Raw genomic sequence first — 22,988 nt, 5'->3', positions numbered from 1 at the left:
GTTATAATGACCATACATAGCACTCACCCTCTGAGGAATGCATTCTTTGCGTTAAGCAGGGTCTAAGTGTAAAGAAGCAAAACCCTACTACTTCTCTCATTCAAAACTGTCAAAATTGACCAAATTATGCTCTATAACGAAAAGTAGATTTTGCGTGCTTTCAAAACACAGCCATGGCTGTAATAAAACTAAGGAATCCAAAGCACTATTCTCTGACTCTACCGAATTGAAGACCCATTCAAAAACCTTACCTGAACTAACTGATGAGTTGTTACCTCGTGCTCCTCCACGACCTCTGCTGGATTGTCCACCACTTCGACCTCTCCCTGTTGTAGGCCGCCTTCGACTATCGCGATGTGGTCTTGAATCACGATCATCATCAGCAGCCTGCGACCAGTCACTTAATTCATCTCTTCTTTCAGATTCAGTCTCCGAAGCATTTGACAATTCAGAGTTTGTACCTGAGCAATGAAAAACAGTAAATGGTTGATGTGACTAACACCCAGGTCCAAATACAAATGCCCCCTTGTCCAGTAAGGCAAAGTTCATTACTTTGAAATTTAAAATCACAGGCCAAGATGAAAATTTCTATACATTAAAATGTCCTTGAATTATTTATCACCAGGTTGAACAGTGGAATCCAAACATAAGCACGACAAGTTGTATGATTTTAAAGAACAGTTAGCTCTCGATTTTCTCAGATTCTCAAGCCTTTCTCCAGAGCAGCCAAGACACATTTCAGCAAATCTCTATACATTTCCAAAGCATGGGAAAGTTAAAATTTATCTTGCCGATGTCTGGAAATTGGAGGCGATGCGAGTGAGAGCAGCATCAATGGTGGAAGAAGGGAAACCCCGTTATTTGGAGGAGGACATTTCTGAGGTTCTGGAAAAAGAAGTTTCATCCTGGGAACAGATGCGGCAGAGACAAAGGAGAAAGCATTTTTAAAGGAGACAGGGTGGGAAGAGGTATATAGCTGAGAGCCATGGGAATCTGAAGATTTATAAAAGATGTCAGGTAGACAATTTGTCTCCAGAGATGTCCAAGGAGAGGAGGAGGGTTGGAGAAGGGAGAAGGGATTATCGGTGCGGCCACTGAAGTGGGCTCTTAGACAACGATGGAAGAAGTACTCTGCATCATGGCTGGCACAAAACTCACTAAGGAGGGTGAAGGTGGAGATTCTACAAAGGGTCTGGGGTAAGAAGAGGGTTTTTTTGGAACGGTAAGTTAATATACTTCAATCATGATTACCCCCCCCGGCGATCCTAAAGAAACAGAAGGAATATTCCGAAGCAAAATGAATATTAAAGCAAGAAACGATTAAATTCCAAACCCTGTACCCTGCTAAACTGAGGGTATTTTACTAAGAAGGGATACGACTATATCAGATGGTGGAAGAGGCAACTACAGACATGAACAACAGAGGACTGCCCATTAGCATGGTCAAACCAAGGGAAAGTCTGGCTGAGCAGTTATCCCAATCTGCTTGGGAAATAGTAAGAGAACCGAGAAAGCAAGGGACAGGAGCAGGACGAGAGAAGGATATTAGGAAGAGATTGTGAGTTCTCCGAGGATAGCCGTCACCTCCTCCAAAAGAGCCATAAGGTTTGGCTAACTTTAAAAGTGCAGATAAACTAAATGGAAGAAAAATAGACAGTGATATACCAATCTTGAGAAATACATATTATAATGTGGATTTTATATTACAGGTGCCCCCTGCTTTTCGAACGCTCGCTTTATGAAACCTCGCTGTTATGAAAGACCTACATTAGTTACCGGTTTTTGCTAACAGAAGGTGTTTTCACTGTTACGATAAAGGCAGCGCGCGCCCCGAGCAGCCAAGCTCCTCCCCCGGAACTGTGCATTCTAGCCGGCATTGCTTAAACACGTGCCTGCGAGCAGGCATTAGCAAGGTGAGTTCTAAGGTATCGGAAAAGCCTATAAGCCTCGTAAGGGTTTTACACTTAGCATAAAACCAGACATAATTAAGTGTTTTGATCATGATAAACAAAGTAAGGACAAAGCGAGTTTGGCTTGTGGAAGTTGACGAAGATGATGTTGAAGAGGTTTTGGCATCCCATGACCAAGAACTGATAGATGAAGAGCTGATGCAATTGGAAGAGGAAAGGATAACAATCGAAACCAAATGTAGTAGCAAATGGCTCGAAAGTGAAGTCGTCCAGGAACTGATCATGAAGCAACTGCATGAGATTTTTGCTGCAATGATTGCAGAAAAGTACGACTTTAATTTTGAAAGGGTACGTCGGTTCAGGGCATATTTGCAAGATGGTTTGAGTGCTTATAAAGAACTGTATGATAGAAAAATGCGCTAGGCTAAGCAGTCAAGCATACTGTTGTTTTTCAAGCCTTCCACATCAGCCACAGCAGATGACGAACTTTCACCTTCGACACTGAAGCAGGCAGACATAGAAGACGACCTGCCTGCCCTGATGGAAACAGACGGCGATGAGATAACACCCCAGTGTCACAGTCCCACCACCCCAACCTCCGGGCCGCGGACCGATACATTGCCACCAAGAATACAGCGGTAGCCGGGACTCATTCAGCATATCTTTAAGAAAAAAAGCCGAAATAAACAAGCTAATTAATTACATGCTGGGCAGCACCTAATTAATTAGCTTGTTTATTTCGGCTTTTTTCTTAAAGATGTGCTGGGTGCGTCCCGACTACCGCTGCATTCTTCGCGGATCAGTATCAGTTCGCTGCCTGGAGGTTGGGGACCACTGCACCACCCCAACCTCCGATGACTCAGCCTAACACACCATCATCAATGTGCTTGGCGCTGTCTTCTCGATTTTGGTAAGTGATACTACAGTGTACATACATTATTTCTACTTTATATAGGCTGTGTATTTTTATGTGTTATTTAATAGATTTGGCAGCTTCATAGCTTAAGGGTTACTGGAGAGTGTTTCTGCCAAGAGCACTTGCGTGAGATTTTCGCTACGGAGAACAGTGGCAATGATTGTAGAAAAGTATTTCTACTTTATGTAGGCTGTGTATTTATCATATCATTCCTGCTTTTACTATATGTTACTATTATTTTAGGTTTTGTGTTATTTGTCATGATTTGGTAGGTTATTTTTTGGGTCTGCAAACGCTCAAGAATTTTTCTCATATAAATAAATGGTAATTGCTTCTTCACTTTACGACATTCCGGCTTACGAACCGTTTCATAGGAACGCTCTACCTTCGGATGGTGGGGGATATCTGTACTCAATTATTATAAATTCATTCATTCATTCCTTTTTCCCCACCTAAATGAGAATATATACATGGGAGAAATACACAGGGAAATCATTTCTGTGTAATGGACATTTTTTTTTAAAACTTACTTTTATAGGTACTGCAGCGAGGGCCCTCAACTCACAGGTAGCAGGGGCTATCCCCCACGGCTAGATTCTTCTAGTTCAACCCAGGGTCATCTAGAGACCCCAGCCTTGGAATCACACCTTCGTTACCTTTTTTTCTTAAATTATTCGTGTTTCTTGGTTCTTATTTGTTCAGGGAGGGAGTAGATCGATTAAGTTATATTCTGCACATTTCAATAATATACTAACAGATAAATAGACATGGCTAAGGACAAAAAATTCATTTCTTTTAATGTCAATGAGCTGTTGAATCCGGTCAAGCGCAGTAAAATTCCTTTTTTTCCCAAATCTTTTTATTATCCAAAATTAACACGAGTACATCGAAGTAAGCAACACTTACAACGTCTCAAGAAAAAAAAATATTTTAAAGATTGAAAAAATTTTGGTGAGAAAAAACCCCAAAGCAAGAAAAAGTGGGGGAAAAACCCATTAGGTGTTCAACCCCGGAGCCATGCGCCATACATAAAGCTTCTAAAGATAAATATCAAACTGCCAGCAAGAAAAAAAAACGTACCAAAAATTTACAATTAGATCGTGGAGGAAATCTATCAATTAACTCAAATGATAATAACGAGCAAATGAACCCCATCTTTTCTCAAAATCAAGCATAGGTTCAAAGGTTCGACTTCTAATTTTCTCCAAACTAAGACATAGCGTCACTTGAGAGAACCATTGTGACGAAGTGGGAGCTGTAAAATTCTACCAAAAATGAAAAAAGAACAAGCCCATGTAGTGTATTTACAAGAAACTCACTTTAGTGATAATGAGCATGGAAAATTAAAGAGAATGGGCTTCACTAATTTGTTTTTCTCGTCATAAATCAGGACATAGAAGAGGAGTTGTTATTCTCATCTCAAGCAGGCTAAATTCTGAAAAAGTATTCGAAATGGGAGATAAGGAGGGCAGATATATTCTGGTAAGGGGGAATATAGATGGAAATCCAGTTACTTTATTGAATATATATGCATCCCCAGGAAGTGATATTAGTTTCTTCCAGAAAATTACTAATATTATGGTAACAGAAACAGAAGGTCTCTTGATATGTGGGGGATAACTTGTATGTTTTGGTCCTGTCCTCTTTTGGAAAAATATTGGAAAAATATTTTTGATATTATGTCAACAGTTCTGTGTTTTGATTTACAACCCCAACCTATTACGGCAATTTTTGGATTGCCAATGGTAGAACATAGATCTCTATCTTCTTCAGCCTGTCGGATGATTGCATTTGTTACTTTATTGGCCAGAAGATCTATTTTATTGAACTGGAAGGAGACCAATCCTCCTACTACATTCCAATGGTTTTCCCAAACTATGTTTAAATATAGAAAAAATTAGAAGTGATATTTTTGATCCTTTAATTAAATTTGAAGAGACTTGGAAACCATTTATTCAACATTTTCATATGATGTAATTTGATCTTTCTGAATCCTTATTAACTGAAAATATATGAACAGAGGAGCGGAGTTGACAACATTACTGAACGTGTTCGATTTAAGACATTGGTCTAGCCCTGTTTTGATCCGTTTGCTTTTTTGGGTTTAGTATTTTGGGGTTTTTTTTGGTTTTTTTGGGGGGGCGGGGGTTTTCTTTCTTTTTTCTCTATGATTTTGGAATCATGAGTTTGGAAGTCTATTTTACCTGTGTTATCTGAAATCTTTTCTAGTATATGTTTACTAACAATAAGATTATTCCAATCTCTTTGTATCAACATTGCTATTTTGTTTATAATTTTGGAAAAATTAATAAAAAGATTTAAAAAGATATGTGGGGGAGACTTAAATTTACAATTATAACTCTTCCAATAGAAAAACTTATGAAACAAATTCCTTACATAAGAAAGTTAAGACTCTTTTTGAGGATGTTGGTCTAAGTGATATCTGGAGGGACCTTTTCCCCGACAGAAGGGATTACACTCATTATTCTGCCCCCCATTCCGTATATACAAGAAAGACTATTACATAACATTTGAAAAAGATAAGATACAAAATAATAGTGATAAAAAATAAGCTAAGTGAAATTCAAGAAGCTTTTGAAATGTTTTACAAAACTCTATATTCCAAAGTTCCAGGGGGAAGCATAATCCAAATTGACACCTTCTTGAATTCTTTGGAGTTACTCACTTTAAGCAAAGAACAAAATAGAACGATGACTGCTGACATAACTGAAGCTGAACTAAAAACTGCAATTAGTAGGCTTAAATTAAGCAAGTCACCAGAATCAGATAAATATACGGCAGAGTGGTATAAAGAGTTTAGACGTGAGTTAATTCCTGTTTTACTCCCCACACTGAACTGGGCCCTGAGAAAGGCGCAAATGCCACCCAGCTGGAAGGAGGCGATAATCTCAGCTATACCGAAAGAAGGCAAAGATAAAATGGAATGTGGGTCATTTAGACCAATATCTGTTCTTAATGTGGATTATAGATTATTTACCTCCATCATGGCCAAACAATTAGAAGAGTTTCTACCCACACTGATACATAACAATTTGACAGGTTTTATACAACAACGCCAAACACAAGACAATATACGAAGGACACTTCACATTATGGATCATATAAAAAAAATGAAATTGAAGCAATAGTGGTTAAGTATGGACGCTGAAAAGGCATTTGATTTGGTTAATTGGAATTTTCTTTACAGAGTTTTACATAGATTTGGTCTAAATGACAATTATTAAAACTATACAGGCACTATACAACAATCCTACTGCCAGGATTAAAATCAATGGATATTTATCTAATAGTTTTACCCTAGAAAGGGGCACGAAACAGGGTTGTGCATGGTCACCTCTACTCTTTGCATTATATCTGGAACCATTAGCTCAATACATCAGACAAGATGAAGATATCAGGGGAATTACTATTAAAGGAACAGAGCATAAATTGGCCTGTTCTGCGGATGACATTTTGATCTACCTAGGGCAACCAACAGATTCTTTACCTAAATTGATGCAATCCTTTGAACAATATGGCCAATTATCAGGATATAAGATCAACACAGATAAAACCCAACTACTTTCATATAACTACAGCCCACCAAGAGAAATTAAAAGTAGATATCCTTGGGCATGGCAGAGTCCGTCAAATATTTGGGCATCATTATGCCAAAAGATTTGGCAAAATTATCAGAATGCAATTATTAGCCTATATATAAAAAATTAAGGAAGATATAACAAGATGGAACCTAATTCCTTTTCTTGGTCTCAGTTCAAGGATTGAATCTATTAAAATGAATACACTGCCCAGACTACTATATCTCTTTCAGACCCTGCCAATAGAGATTAACCAAAATCAGTTCAATGAATGGAACAAGATGCTATCAAGATATATATGGCAAGGTAAAAGGCCTAGGGTTCGTCTCAAAACTTTGCAATTAGCCAAGGAAAAGGAGAGGGGATGGGGCCTACCTTCTCTTGGAGATTATTATTTTGCAGCACAGTTGAGAGCTGTGATATGCTGGTGCAACCCATCATATGACGCTCAATGGAAGAACATTGAGGAGAGGATACTTTCCATCCCCATATAGGCAATTTTGGCTAATAACAGCCTACAAAGTTTCATAAATAATATTGACAATCCGTGGGTGAAATAGACTCTTAAAATATGGAGAACTATTATAAAAGAATATAAACTAGAGAGAGACATTGCAATTCTTAAATGGTGTGTATATGACTCGGATTTTACGCCAAATAAACTGGATGCTAGATTTAAGGACTGGACAGCTAAAGGAATAACAGCTATTTGCAATATAATGAAAGAAGGAACACTGTTCAGTTTTGCAATGCTCAAAGAGGAACACTTATTAGAAAAACAAGATTTTTACTGATACTTACAGATGCAACAGTTTGTTAATAGGAAGGTTAAAAATGTAACCAAGGCAAGTACATGTCTGATAGAGCTATTTAGAAAAGCATATAATTCAGACAATGGTAGTAGAATAATTTCAAGCATGTATAAGGGTTTGTCAAATCTTAAAACACATTCCACTTCATACATTAAAACAAATGGGAGAAGGAAGGAGGGATAATAATATCTGAGGAAGAATGGACAATAATATGGAGGTATCAATGGAAGTATACCAGTTCAAAGAAATGAAGGGAGCTCGGGTGGAAAAACTTGATAAGGTATTTTATTACACCCTCTCGGAAATCCCATTACGATAGTAACATCCCCGTTTGCTGGAGAAATTGTGGAAATCAAAATGCAAACCATTATCATATTTTCTGGGAATGCCCCATTATCAAAGACTATTGGAGTGGGATACATAATGCCCTACAAGACATCTTTAAATGTGAAATCCCCTTAGAGGGTAAGACCATATATTCACAAGACAGAGCAGCAGTAGGCCATTCGGCCCATCGAGTCTGTCCGCAGCTCCCCCATGAGCTAAACTATTCACCCATCTAGTTCCAATTTCTGGCTTTTTCCCCCATATGCCTTGTTACTCTGACCAATTAGATACCTGTCAATCTCCTCCTTAAACACCCTCAATGATCCGGCCTCCACAGCTGTATGTGGCATCGAATTCCACAAATCCACGACCCTCTGGCTAAAAAAATTTCTCCTCATCTCTGTTTTAACTGGGTACCCTCTAATTCTAAGACTATGGCCTCTTGTCCTGGACTCACCCACCAAGGGAAACAACCTTTCCACATCTACTCTGTCCAACCCTTTCAACATTTGAAAGGTTTTTATGAGATCCCCTCTCATTCTTCTATACTCTAATGAATACAATCCAAGAGCCGACAAACGCTCCTCATATGTTAGCCCCTGCATTCCAGGAATCATCCTCATAAATCTTCTCTCAACTCTCTCCAACATCAGTACATCCTTTCTGAGATTGGGGGCCCAAAACTGCACACAGTATTCCAAATGAGGTCTCACTAATGCCCCATAGAGCCTCTTCAACACCTCCTTACTCTTCTACACTATTCCTCTTGAAGTGAATGCCAACATAGCATTTGCTTTCCTTACCGCCGATCTAACTTGGTGGTTAACCTTTAGGGTATCCTGCACAAGGACCCCCAAGTCCCTTTGCACTTCCGATTTTTGAATTTTCTCCCCATCTAAATAATAATCTGCCCGATTATTTCTTCTTCCGAAACGTACAACCGTACATTTGTCAACATTGTATCTCATCTGCCATTTCTTTGCCCACTCTCCTAAACTGACTAAGTCTCTCTGCAACCTTTCCAATTCCTCAACATTTCCTGCTCCTCCATCTATCTTGGTGTCATCCGCAAACTTAGCCACAAAACCACTTAATCCATAATCCAAATCATCGATATACATCGTAAAAAGAAGCGGCCCCAACACCGACCCCTGCGGAACATCACTAGTAACCAACAACCAATCAGAATAGGATCCCTTTATTCCCACCCTTTGCTTTCTGCCTATCAGCCAATGCTCCACCCATTTCAATATCTTTCCTATAATTCCATGGGCTCTCATTTTATTTAGCAGCCTCATATGCGGTACCTTATCAAAGGCCTTTTGAAAATCCAAATACACAATATCCACAGCCTCTCCCTTGTCAATCTTATTCGAGATTACCTCAAAAGATTCCAATAGGTTGGTGAGACAGAATCTTCCCTTCATGAAACCATGCTGGCTTCGGCCTATCTTGTCATGCACCTCAAGGTATTTCATAACCTCGTCCTTGAGGATTGACTCCAGTATCTTTCCAACTACCGATGTCAGACTAATAGGTCTGTTATTTTCTTTTTGCTGCCTCCTTCCTTTCTTAAAGAACGGAACTACATTTGCAACCTTCCAGTCCTCCGGAACCATGCCAGAGTCTATTGATTCCTGGAAGATCATTTCCAATACTTCCACAATCTCCAAAGCCACCTCCTTCAGAACCCTTGGGTGCACCTCATCCGGACCGGGAGACTTATCTATTCTTAGTTCACTTAGCTTCCCAAGCACTTTCTCTCTAGTAATCTTGACTCTACCTAATTCTATTCCCTGATACCTCTGGCTATCAGGTATATTGCTCATGTCTTCCACTGTGAAGACTGATGCAAAATATTCATTCAGTTCCTCCATCATCTCTGTTATCCATTATAATTTCTCCAGCATCATTTTCAATCGGTCCCGTATCTACCCTTGTCACTCTTTTACTCTTCATATATTTTAAAAAAACTCTTAGTATCTTTTTTTATGTTAATCGCCAACTTCCTTTCATAATTCATCTTTTCTTTCCTAATGACTTTCTTAGTTTCCTTCTGTAAGTTTTTAAAAGTCTTCCAGTCCTCATTTTTCCCACTAATTTTTGCTTCCCTGTACGCCGTTTCTTTTGCTTTTATTTTTGCCTTAACCTCTCTCGTTGGCCACATTTGTGCCATTTTTCCATTCATGATTTTCTTTTTTCTTGGAATATATTTTTCCTGCATTTTCCTTATTTCCTGTAGGAATTTCATTCAATTCTGCTCTGCCGTCCCTCCATTTAGCTTACTTTTCCAATCGACTTGGGCCAGTTCCTCTCTCATACCACTATAATATCCCCTGTTCCACTGAAATATCGATACACCTGATACCAGCTTCTCCTTTTCAAATTTGAAACTGAACTCAATCATATTATGATCACTCCAAGGGGTTCCCTTACCTCCAGCTCCCTAATTGCCTCAGGTTCATTACACAACACCCAATCCAAAACAGCCAGACCCCTGGTGGGCTTCTGGACAAGTTGCTCCAAAAAGCCATCCTGTAGGCATTCTACAAACTCCCTCTCCTGAGATCCATTACCTTCCTGACTTTCCCAATCCACTTTCATATTAAAATCCCCCATAATTATCTTGACATTTTCCTTCTGATATGCTTTTTCTATTTCCAGCTGCAACTTGTAGTCCACATCCCGGCTGCTGATTGGAGGCCTGTATATAACTGCTATTAGTGTCTTTTTACCCTTGCCATTTCTTAATTCTACCCATAAGGATTCTACCTCTTCTGATCCTATGTCCCTTCTTTCTATTGATTTGATATTGTTACTTACCATCAGGGCCACGCCGCCCCCTTTACCTACCTTCCTATCTTTCCTATACACTGTGTATCCTTGGATATTCAGCTCCCAGTCACATCCATCATTTAGCCATGACTCGGTGATGGCCACAATGTCATATCTTTTAACCTGCAGCTGTGCAGCAAGGTTATCCACTTTATTTCTAATGCTGCGTGCATATTTTGGGTATATTCCTCAAGAATGGTTGAAGAGAGATAAATATTTAATGAATGTATTGCTGGTGGCTGGTAAAAAGACCCTTACCAGGAAATGGTTATCACAGGAGAGCCCAACTTTAAATGTATGGATGGAAATTATAATGGACATTTACAAAATGGAGAAGATAACAGCATCTGTTAATCATAAGCTGGAACAATTTGATTCATACTGGAAAAAATGGTTTAACTACATAACACCTCATAGGCCTGATTTTATTCTCACAAATCAATGAATGTTGTTTAAAAAAAAAATCACTCCCTGCTCTGTACATAGTTTTCTTCTTTTGATTGTTCTTTCTTTCCTCTCCTTTCTATAAGTGTATACCTCAGATAAATATTATGTGGAGATTTGTGACAAATATGATGATATCTATGTATAGTATCTGAAATACATTATGGAAATGTTTGATGATGAAATTCAATAAAAAATAAATTACAAAAAAAGGATAATCCCAAATATACCAGACAAAAAAAAATGGCATCCTACCAACTCTCCACCAAATCTTCTTCCACAATTTAAGCAAACTATTTCACGGTAAGTTGATCTTTACTAGCTGTATTAAACTTACAGATTTATTGTCATCTGAATTTCTAATATCATGCTATACAAGCAATTATTGCATAAGAAAGGTATTGAAATGGAGGCTAAACATTTCTTTTTTAAGAAAGTTCTCTACACTTCATACTTGTTCTGCCTTTAGTGGCATTTCCCTACATCAGATCTGATTTAGATATGATCCTCTAAATGTAAAGGTTTATTGGTATCGGTCTTGAATACTCAGTGATTGAGCATCTATTGGCTTCTCTGTGTAGAATGTCAAAGGATTAAATACCCTCTGGGTGAAGAAGTTTTATATGTTCAATGTTCTGAAAAGTCAAATCCTACTTCTGGAATCAGTTCTATAAATCCAAGGCAAGGGAGAAATCAACACTGTTTCTTATGTGAAGAACTCTCCTCACTCGTTCCTATCTCCAAATGGTGACCTCTTTTTCCTGCCTGAGTCCCAACTCCACCCTTCCCTAGTCACTGGAAACAGAAATGCTGGTGTAGTTAGCAGTTTAAAAGGTGAATGATGTGTTGTTAGCAGTTGCAAAAGGTTTCAAATACATGTCTTGCTGGAATTGTCCAAGACGTAGAGAGATCATATCTTGAATATATTACTGATTTTGGCCTCCTCATTAAAGAAGGGTGGTGCTTTCTATGGAGGGAGTGTAGCAAAGGCTTACCATACTGATTCCTGGGATGTAGGACTGATTATATTGAACAGCAGAACAAGTTCAAAGGGGCAAATGGCCTACTTCTGCTCAGTCTGCCATTCTATAGTTGATCTACTTTAATTCTGGACAATGTTATGAAAACTATAATTTCTTCAGGACGTGAACTGATTTTATACTTAATATTTATCAAAATGGAATACTGTATGAATAGAGAACAGTTTAATGAGGTAACTTAGCATTAATGCACATTTTTAAAAAAAAGTTAATTACCATAACCTGAAGTGTAATTTGGACCTCGACGACCACGCCCTCGATAGGGTCTGCTACCACGCAGTGAAGCAGTACTCTCATCAGTGATATAACCCTTATCTTTCTCTGGCCGACTTGATACTGGCCTATACCCCATACCAATCTGACGTAGTTGCTCATCGATTAGCAACCGGTCCAGTCTCAGCTGTTCTACTTCCTAGAACATACGAAGCAAATTAATATTATTCCTCAAAGGAACAAAAAGAATAATTCTGAATTAAAACCTAATGATAATTAAAAGCTTGCAGTAATAGAAGAGGTGGCAGGTTTTAGAATGCCCATTGGGAAAATTACGTATTTGCTTGCAGCAAAATTTAAGTTATAGATTTGATCATTCTTTAATGGCATTTTCTCATGCAGATGATAATCAATAATTTCATTGTGCTATGTGAATTTTAAATGACCAAAATTAACTCAATTTCAAAGATATGAAAATGTTTCAGAGATCACTTTGTGCCAAAAACAAACGAAACACAGCTTATAAGATCACCACCTCCCTCTGGTTCCTCTCCTCCATGGCCACTGTCCTATCCTATTGGATTCCTTCTTCAGCCCTTTACTGTTTCCACATTTAATTTTCTTACTTTATTCCTCCACCTACTCACTTTCCCCCTCACCCAATATCACCCATCACCTGCCAGTTTGTAGTCCTTCCCCTCGCCCAGTGTCATATTTTTAGTTCTGCCCCCTTCCCTTCCAGACTTGATGAACGGTCTTGGCCCAAAACACTGACTGTTTATTCCCTCCCATAGACGCTGCCTGATTTGAGTTCCTTCAGCATTCTGTTTGTGTTGCTCAAGATTTCCTGCATCTTCAGAAAACTCTTCTTTTAAGCTTCTCTCTACTTCTGTTTTCTATGAAGTACAGAAACCTGTATTCTTTGTCAGCAATTTTCATCCGATGTACTCACTTGCTTTTCTGTCAAGTTCCATAACGAAAGCAATGATCAAAAGATGTTGCCTTTGGGATTTTTAGTGCTGATATATTATTCAATCAGAAGTAGGAAAAGGAAAAAGCCATCAGGCCCTTCAAGCCCACCCCACCATTTAACACGATTATGGCCTCAACTCCTCTTCTGTGCCGTCGCTCCACACCCTTCTATTCCTCAATCAACTTTTTATTCACCTTCTGTTTAAATATTTCCAATGATTCAGCATCCACAATGAACTGCAGCAGAGTAGTGCTGAGTCACCATTCTTTGTAAGACGAAACTTCCATCTACCTTAGTTTTGAATGACTTGTCCCTTATCTTGTAGTTACTTCTCCTTGCTCAAAACTCTCCAACTAAGTATCCCCACATCTACCCTGTCAAGCTTCCTTAATATCTGTATGGACAAGGTCACCCCTCATTCTTTTAAAATCCAAGTTATTTAGTCTTGCTTGGTAGTACAACCTCCTTCAATGTTACTATATCTTTAAGGGGATCAAAATTGTACTCAGTATTTCAGGTTAGGGAAAGAGTTAGCAGTGGGTGATGTGGGAAAAGTTAGTAGTTTATTATTCATATATTTGAGTGATAAACCACTGCTAGATCTCTCCAATTAACCCTAGATAAGGAATAGCTTATTGAGGCTCAGAAATGCCACTGTGAGTAGAAGATACAATGCATACCTTGAGGTAAGAAATATGATACTCCAAAAGAACTTGCACATTTCCAATGCTCTCCTTTGTTCCAACAAAAGTAAATGGGACCATTCCCTAGTGAAATTTAAGAATAAATCCACCATTAGTAATATTCTTCAAAACAAAGTAGAAACTTTACTTTTAATTAAGTCTTAACATTTTTAAAAGTGAACTTATTCCAGTAGTAATCAATATAATCATGTATGTTACCTTGAGATATGACATCTTCTTTGATCCTATTTCTGCAAACACAAATATCCAACTTCCCTTCCTGATCATTATCTAAATTGTACTATAACTAACTGCCACCCTTTGGGCAGTAATTCTGCAGTACTGCCAAACCAACACCTCAAGTGTCAAACACTCCTTGCTCCATCATAAAAATCAGTATTCTGCTTATTTAAAGTTACTAATTGAGGAAAAAGTGCACAAGTAACTGCAAATAGATAAATATCACAAAATACTATAATAGCAAAATGCAAGTACCACACTCTTAATTATGGGGGCACATAGTGCAATGAAATCATTTAATCTTTTCTGGTGAATGTGTCACACTAAAATGACAGTCAAAAAACCTTGCTCTTCTGTGAATACAGACAAGGATATTCTGTGTTGCAATCCAAAGTCACTCCTCAGTGGAACAAACCATACTCTTGACTGACAGTTCCACAGAGAAGCATCTGTAATGCTGCACTCTTTGCAGATCCACCCTAGTTTAGATACCAAAACATGTGGCCACCTGCTCAACTATTGCACACAGTACTTACTCAATACCACTTGTAATTATTGAGGGCCCACCAAAGATAACGTTTTAAACTTCCTAGCAAGCTTTCCAAAAAGCCACCAAATGGCTATCTGCATATTACATGGTATAAACGATTGCATGACATGAGGAAAGCTTCAAGCATAAATGGGACGCTTATCTTCAATGCCAACCACCTAATTTTTGGTATGAGCAACAAGCAGTTGAAATTAATATCACATCTCAAACAGCTTCACATGGAAAATATTCTCTTGCACATGTTGCAAGACCATAGTACTTCTGCAATCAATACAGCAAAGTTTCCATGTTTTCAATAGAACATGCATTCAGTTTTAACCAATTAAAGAGAAATAAAGCAAGATTAAAGACCTACTTAGCAATTTCCTTTCCATCAATGCTAGCAGTAAACATTAACCATCAGCATTTATATTTCAGGATATTGGAGGATCTGTCAAGACCTGCATTCCTTTGAGTGTTCCTAATGGTCCCTCAGGAGATGGTGAGCCACCTTCTCCCACCAAAACATTCTTCCTAAACTGCAATGAAAGAACACCAGTAATAAGTCTCTTGACCAAAATTTCTTCCAGCACCAAAAACGTCCAACATGGTTCAACACTTATTTTTTTTTTTAAAAAGCTGAACCAAAAGGCGGCGAGAAGTTCAAGTTCTAAGCAGCAGAACCATGATGCTTCAGAAAAAAAAAATGCAAAGTCGTATTAGATTGGAATCATTCAGTTAAAAGACGGTGCCTAGAAATTCATCTGTTCCACCTGTAGATTCAGTCTCCAAAAAATTCTATTCCCTGGACTACAATGGAATGATTTGGAACCAGAATGTAATATATCAATTCAAAATCAAAATGAAACTGTAGACAGTAGAAATCCATAACAAAAACAAAAAATGCTAGAAAAACTCAAGTCAGTAAGCCAGCTTCTGTGGAAAGGTGAAAGATCTTTGACCTGAAACATGAACAGTTTCTCCTTGCACTGATGCTGCCTGATTTTCTGAGTTAAAAATGTTTAGTGCCATTGACCATATGTGTACTTTGGCAATGGGACTTAAATTTAAATACTAATACAGAAGGTCAACAAATAATGTGCTACCAAAGTTTTCTTTCATCTTACTTAACAAAATAAAACAATTAGTTACCTTACAATGTCACAGAATTATAAAAGCAGAATATAGCTTAGCGATTTTACTATAAATCATAGTACTAAAGTTTCATAAGTAAAATATAAAAGTACTCGCAAATATTTCAGAATTGTGGCATCTTGATATTGAGAGAAATTTTTAAATGTGGTTGGATTCCCAAAAATAATCAAATATTAGTACAATTGAACTGATTAAGAGCAATACAACAATCTGTACAAAATACATATAAGCAACCTTTTTAATATATTTACCTCTTCTCTTGGTTGCCTGCTGTCATTATCACCTTCAATTCGCACCCTAACTACTCCCGATTTGTCTACTATCTCCTGAATAACTTTACCATTTTTGCCAATTACTTTTCCTGTAATTAAAAAAAATGGAGATTGGCAAAGTTAGGGAAAAGTCCAATTTGAAAAACATTTTCAAAGTTACATTTATTACAAATCAGTTGATGGGGGGAAAATTGAACAATTCTCTCCAATTCCTAGAAAAGCAATTCTAAAAGTAAAATCAGTTTAATCCATGCTTTGTAAAACAATTTAAAAATCATTTCTAAAACAATGGGCATAATGAACACATTTGACTGCTTTTCAGCATTAAACCTCACATTACAAATAGGAAAGCCATTTGACCCAATGTTTAGGAAGCAAGTTGTATATATAAAGTTAAGTGCCTGTACTGCACTTCCAGGGAGTGAAAGGATACAGGCAATATGCAGGTAGATAGGATGAGTTTTGATTTGTATTATGATCAGCAAAGATAGTGCAGGTCCTTGAGCCTGTCTGTTCCTGTGCTATACAGTTCTATGTTCTTACAATCCACCTTTTCAAAGTTATGTGTCTATTTTATCAATAAGATATCTTTAATGATTGGCATACAATGTTTCTGCATGGATGAGCATAACATAAGCACAGATTGACCAGAGATTGAAACAAACAACAGAAACTTCATTATTTGGGTTAAAATATTTGTGCATTAAACTTGCTTCCTTAAATATCATTCTGTTTGGTTCCACAAACTATCTCCACAGATCTCAAACACCAATCTGCTGAGTTGAATTGAGCATTTCCAGGGGTGGAACTGTATATGCCCTGCATCAAGACCAGCATCTGCAGTCTCTCGTGTCTCCATGCATTACAAACTTCAGTTATCATTACTTTCTATATGCAATACTTACCTACTAATTCTCTGGGAACTTGAACAGAATCCTCTACAAACTCAAGAAAACTTCTAGCTTTCTGGACTGCCTCTTCATTCTGGAAACAAAAGATTTTATTAAACTTTTCATTTGTTACACAGAATATTAAATATTGCACGTAGTATTCACATTTGCCAGCATCTCTTCCCCATGATATTTCTCTTCCAGTATTTAAGCAAAGTTCCAATTACATTATTGTGAAAACAAAATAATATGGGAAGTACATTCTTACTGAAGTCCTTTTATTTTTATTTATTTTCTAATAACATATTTATCAAGTGGACAAGTCTGATGCAAGGCACACACAAGGTTTTAAGAGCAGTTTCTTCCCCTCCGCTATCAGATTTCTGAATGGACAATGAACCCATGAACTCTACCTCACTATATTTTCCCCTCTTTTTGCACTACTTATTATATAAACCTTCACACCCACCCACACCCCTTAGGCAATTTATAGTATTTTTACTATGTATTGCACCGTACTGCAGCTGCAAAACATCAATTTTCATGACATATGCCATTGATATTAAACCCGATTCTGAACTGTGCAAATTCTATTAATAGCAGTGAACTGTGACTGCGCTCAGGTTTATGGGACACCAGCACTAATTAATTTCAGGTTGGCATTATAATGCAGAAAATCTCTTCAACAATCAAATTGATGACAGTACTAGATCAACACCAACTTTCTCCTGGATTAGGCGGCTTCAGAGAGCTTTGCAAACAGTCAAGACCAGTAATACTTATGAGTCGCAAATTAAACTTCTGTTAAATTTCATTTGTTCTACATTTGAGACGCTTGTAATTTGTAAATAGATGACAGAGGACCAGCTCATCTGACATTACTGTTCATTGCCCAGCAAGTTTAAACCAAACAAGAAAAAAAAAGTCATTTTTAAAAACTAGCAGCTATTATTTGGGTTTAAGTCCTCAACACAGGAAACAAAACTCCAGTTTATAATTAAACATCTCCAAGTTGGCAGTTTCAATGTTTGAAATGGAAGTTGAGTTTTTAAAGCACAAGTTTACCCAATTTTGCTGCAGTCTATCCCAATAATTCTACTGCCCTTTTTCTTTAATTAAAAGCCTTGTTTTTCTCACACTGACAACTGCTAATATTAAAAAAAAACAAGCAACACAGTACCATAGCTCATGACTCATCATACAGCCCCATACATTTCACTACACCATTTCATTAAGTGTGATTCAAGATCGGATAATAACTATTGTTAGAATTTATATATGGATTTTACTTGAATTATGCCATGGAAATCAATAGTAGCACACAGTAAGTGCAATGAAAATCAGCAGTTAAGATGTAATTGAATATCTCTTCTTCCAGTAGAAATAGAAGATCTTCCAACTTAGGAACAGTTATCATAATCTCTGCAGTAAATTAATTGTCACAGTACCGTTTGTTACATCTATAAGGGTGTGGAGAATGGATTTGTTCCCTAACCTACAACGCATTCATTATCTCATTTTTAAAAAAATAATCCATTTGTTACTGTGATACAGATGGCACTGCACAAATGTTCTTGTGCTGATGATATTAAGTGACGAATTTATGATTTTAAGCCTAGCAATGAATGGACAGAACTCAAACTGATCCTGTTGAAAACCGGAGTGGTCAAATACTGAGTGAAGCATATATTGCTGCAAATATGAATATCCGTAATTGAAATTTATGTCTATGCCAAGCAAGACTTCCACTTTGGGGACTATCTCCTTTCTCAAAATTGTTTCACTGAACAAGGCAGCTTATATTCGTTATGCGACGCTAAGGGTGTTGCTCAGTTAATAGTAGAAATTTTTAGCAAATAGATCAGAATGATGTATTTTTACTTTTTATTAATAATAGACATACACAGTATATTTACATGTAAATATAAGAAAACACACATTGCTCAAAATCATTTGGTGAAGAATTTTACATCTCTTTCTATGATAGACACAGGATATCACGAGTTATGAAAAGATAGGAAGATCCAAAGTTAAAATGCCAAGTATAACAATTTTTGACAGGCTATCTTTAAAGATATTAATTGGCACGAAGACTTCCTTGGCACCAACAATAAATTTCTTAGCTTTGACAACTTATCAGAATAAAGTTAGTTACCAAATGCTAACCAAGGGAATAAATGTAAACATACCACTGATTTTCAAATGAGATATTAACATCACTGGCAAAATGCAGAGCTGTATTACAAACTTCCTGGAAATACTTTATTTGTAGCCTTTTTCTAGATACACCAACATAAACTTAATATCATGTAACCTTACTACTATGGTTTTTGCCCAAGCAATTTGAACACATAACTTCATTGTCACTAGAATTCTCCTTTTTCTCAGGGACGTGACAAAAGCAAGCTGGAACAATTCAAGTATAGAATGTAGGCCATCTTTTCTTTAAAAAACATTTTTCTTGGGGGTCCTACAATGGTTAGCAGACCCAAATAAAGTACGACAAACAACCCATAGGAGAGGGAAGTGAAAGTGTTTCTGGGATTGTCTAAAAGAAGCAAAAATATTAAAAAAGTGTTTTGTTTGGATGAAGGGAAAAAATGATTAAAACTTCATTTCAAGTTTCCATAAAACTACACCAATTTTGTATCAATGTTGGTGGACATTTTATTTAAATTCTTTATATTAAAGTGCACTGTTAAATATTGCCTCTATTTGGTGGTTGTCAAAGCATTAATGAAATCTAAAGATTTATTAATTGTCTGCAAACTTGCCTCTCCATAAATTCTGAATGTCCCAGTTTCTTCATCAAGTTCAATTGCTGTAACACCAGAAACCTTTCTTGCTTGCTGAATATTGGAACCATGCGTTCCGATTGCAAGTCCCATTAGATCCTCTCTGACAGTGAATTCTTCTTGGAATGCAGCTGCTAGCTGTTTGGTACTCTGGCAGTTTGGTTTAAAAAAAACAAGAGCTGTAATTATTTCAGCTGATTACAGACCAGACATTTTTAACAGATCATGGAATAAACAGTTTAAACTGATTTTTTTTTGTAAATGGTCCTTAAAAAGAACTAATTTTGCATGTAGAAGATAGCTTATGGCATTCATTTAAAAAGGTAAGCTTGAATACTAATGATTCTGTTGGTAGCAATTACATATGCCATTAGCAATTAAAATCCCCCCCCCAAACAAAAACACATTAACATGATGTAATGGTGCAAATCTAGGGTCTCCAATCATAGCAATATTACACACATTGTATCAATCTCACGACAGATGAAAGCACTGCAATCTTCCTTGGTCGTTTCCATTTGAAGCCATGCTATATTTTCAAGAAAGGTCATTAACCTGAAAGGTTAAATTGTTTCTCTATCCACAGATGCTGCCCCACCTGCAGGATGGTCTCAGATTATAACCCATCCTCTTGAGGATATCAACAGACAAATAATATTTCTGAATGTCAAAAAATCCATGGTATACTAATTTTATAGCAGTTCTGTACATACTGAAACTCTGTTCAAGCACTCTTAAAAGATGATCTAACTACCAAATTGGTTTGCAAAAGTGATTATTTCACAACAGAATGAATGGGAAAATATTTTAAATTAAATCAATGGCATGACAAAGGTTTTAATAATAGACAAGGGGTAACATATACAAATTATTGTCAAGACAATTATTCATTCAGTGTCCATTAATGAATCAATATAATATTTATTAGATTTAGCTTTATACTACATGTATAGCCCCCATTCTCTTCACCAGTCTTTAATTTTCAAAGACAAAATTGAAGCTGCATTCTTCTCTCCTGGAACTTGTCTTTGTTTTTTTTTGCCTCTCCATCAACTTTCCTCCAAATCCTACTCCTTTGAGGAAGAGAATATTTTCTCCATCTGCATTTCTTCCACCCAAATCCAACAGTTATGTTGATGCTCTCCAGAAATGAAATGGCTTGTAGTTACACATTTACTCCTCAAAATTAACTCGTAATTTAGAAAGTCTTTTTAATTAAAAGCCAATCTTCTTTTGCAGATTTTGAGAGGTTAAGATCCAATGTCAGGCTGCTGCTTTATGGTGTATTTTTGTTACTCAGTAAAACTATAAATAAATTAATTCTGAGCAAGAAATTAAAATGTCAAATCAAAGAGGAATGCAAGTTAACAATGCACACCACGGTATATGTAGACACACTCATCAAGGACTGAAGAAACAACTGGAAAAGCAATACCATGTACATTTCTTTACCCATTCCACAAATATTTATAACAACAACAAACAAAATAAACCTAATGGCTTACAGCGGTTACCTCCTCAAAAAGGCAAGCTGGGAATACAAAATCTTAGTCTTTTTTGTTCAAGTTACTTAGTGGTAAGTAATCGCTTGGAAGCAGCCCATACTTTTACAATTGTAAACAATATCCCAACTTGAATACAACTCAATTTTTAAAAAATCATTTATATAATAAATAATGCTATCCTTTATTTCATTAAGACACTTTGCTTACCACAATGCTACAATTTTTTTCCTCAATGTCAATTTTAATGTTTCTGGCTAAATATAATTATCCTAGATGAAACAAGGCATTAAAGTGGCATACAAAAAGGATCAAGACCAAGTTCAAGGGGTTTGGGTGTAGGGAAATGGCAGCTAGATATAAAATGACCAACAGCCAAACAACAGTGTCTGAAGGTGACTTTCCAAGATTATTGGCTAGAAATTTGAGAGGATTAGAGCTAGGGGAAAACATCAAAACAAGGAGGACAGGACGGGGGAATTATTGGGAGAAGGGGAAAAATTAAAACTAAAGGACAAAATAGAGCTTACTAGGAGTCCCAAACCAGATTTAGGATCTGCCTTAACAAAACGTGATTGCAACAATGGATAGCTCAAAGTACAACAGTCCTGCACTACCCCCATTCCAGTTTACCACCTGCTAAAACAGGTCTACAGCAGTTGACATCTCCCTGAACTTACACTCATCTCTGGAGCATCAGCTCAGTAAAGACACTCATGTTAAACTATTGTATATATTCTACAGCTCCACTTTCTATACTCTAATTCCAAGCAAATCATTTCCAAAAGTCCTTGACTTGGGACTCAACATCTCCAACTGGATCCTTGACTTCCTGACCAACAGACTGCAATTAGTTAGGGGAGGCAGCTACCTGTACCACAATTAATTTCAATACTGGAGCCCCACAAGGCTGTATCTTCACCCTCCTAATCTACTCCCTCTACACCTACAGCTGTGTGGCTAGATTCTGCTCTAGCTCCACAATTGCAATTGCAAATGATACCACAATTGTTGGCATCTCAAATAATGATGAGTCAAAGTACAGGAAGGAGAAAGAAGAGTCCAGTGACAGAGTCACAACAGCAACAACCTTTCCCCCAAAGTCAGAAAAACAAGAACCGGTTACCAACTTCACAATGGGGTAATGCACACACTCCTGTTTATGTCAATAGGACTGAAGTCAAGAGGATTGAGTGCTTCAAGTTCCAAAGAATGAGCATCACCGATACCCCGTCCTTGTTCAACCACATAGACACCATGGCCAAAGAAAGCTCGTTAACTCCCATACTTTCTTGGAGGCTAAAGAAATTTGGCAGGTCATCTTTGACCTTCACCAATTTTTAAACTGATGCAGCATAGAAAGCATCCTACACAGTCATCATGGCTTGGTAGAGCAATTGCTCTGGGTTGACCATAAGAAACTGCACTGAGTTATGAACACAGCTCAGCACATCATGCAAACTGACCTCCCATAAATACTCTACACTTTTCAATGCTCCAGTAAAGCAGCCAGACTAATCAAAGAGATGATCCTCCCCAGATACTCCCTCTTCTCCCCCACTCCTCCCATCGGGCAGAAGATACCAAAGTCTGAAAGCATGTACCACCAGGCTAAAGGACAGTTACAATGTTTGAACTTGCAGCTCATTGCTCATGTGGACTACGCTTTCTCTATAACTGTAACCTTGTACTACCTCAATATTGTAAAGATTGATCTGTGTGAACTGTAGGCAATTCAGGTCTTTCCACTGCACCTTAATACATGTGACAGCAACAGACTAATTTTTTTTCCCCACAATGGAATCTCATCCTGTGTACAACTGATATGCGAGAGTCACAATGTAAATTTTCCA

At 37.3% G+C, this 22,988-nt stretch overlaps 1 protein-coding gene across 2 annotated transcripts in view; it reads right to left on the bottom strand.

Moving 5' to 3' along the window:
- Window positions 1-22,988, bottom strand: part of fxr1 (FMR1 autosomal homolog 1) — a 71,614-nt gene that overhangs the window by 17,188 nt on the left and 31,438 nt on the right. For both annotated transcript variants that reach the window (XM_063045655.1, XM_063045657.1), the window contains exons 8-13: window positions 19,613-19,783; window positions 16,854-16,932; window positions 15,928-16,037; window positions 13,750-13,836; window positions 12,100-12,295; window positions 252-461 (exon numbers count right to left, since the gene is read on the bottom strand). In XM_063045655.1, the coding sequence (XP_062901725.1) occupies window positions 252-461; window positions 12,100-12,295; window positions 13,750-13,836; window positions 15,928-16,037; window positions 16,854-16,932; window positions 19,613-19,783 (853 nt within the window). The remainder of the gene's footprint in view (window positions 1-251; window positions 462-12,099; window positions 12,296-13,749; window positions 13,837-15,927; window positions 16,038-16,853; window positions 16,933-19,612; window positions 19,784-22,988) is intronic.

Source organism: Mobula hypostoma, chromosome 4 (assembly GCF_963921235.1).
Source record: "Mobula hypostoma chromosome 4, sMobHyp1.1, whole genome shotgun sequence".
In the NCBI taxonomy this organism is placed as follows: domain Eukaryota; kingdom Metazoa; phylum Chordata; class Chondrichthyes; order Myliobatiformes; family Myliobatidae; genus Mobula; species Mobula hypostoma.
Note: the sequence above shows the minus strand (reverse complement) of the source record. Positions and strands in the feature narration are given on the sequence as shown.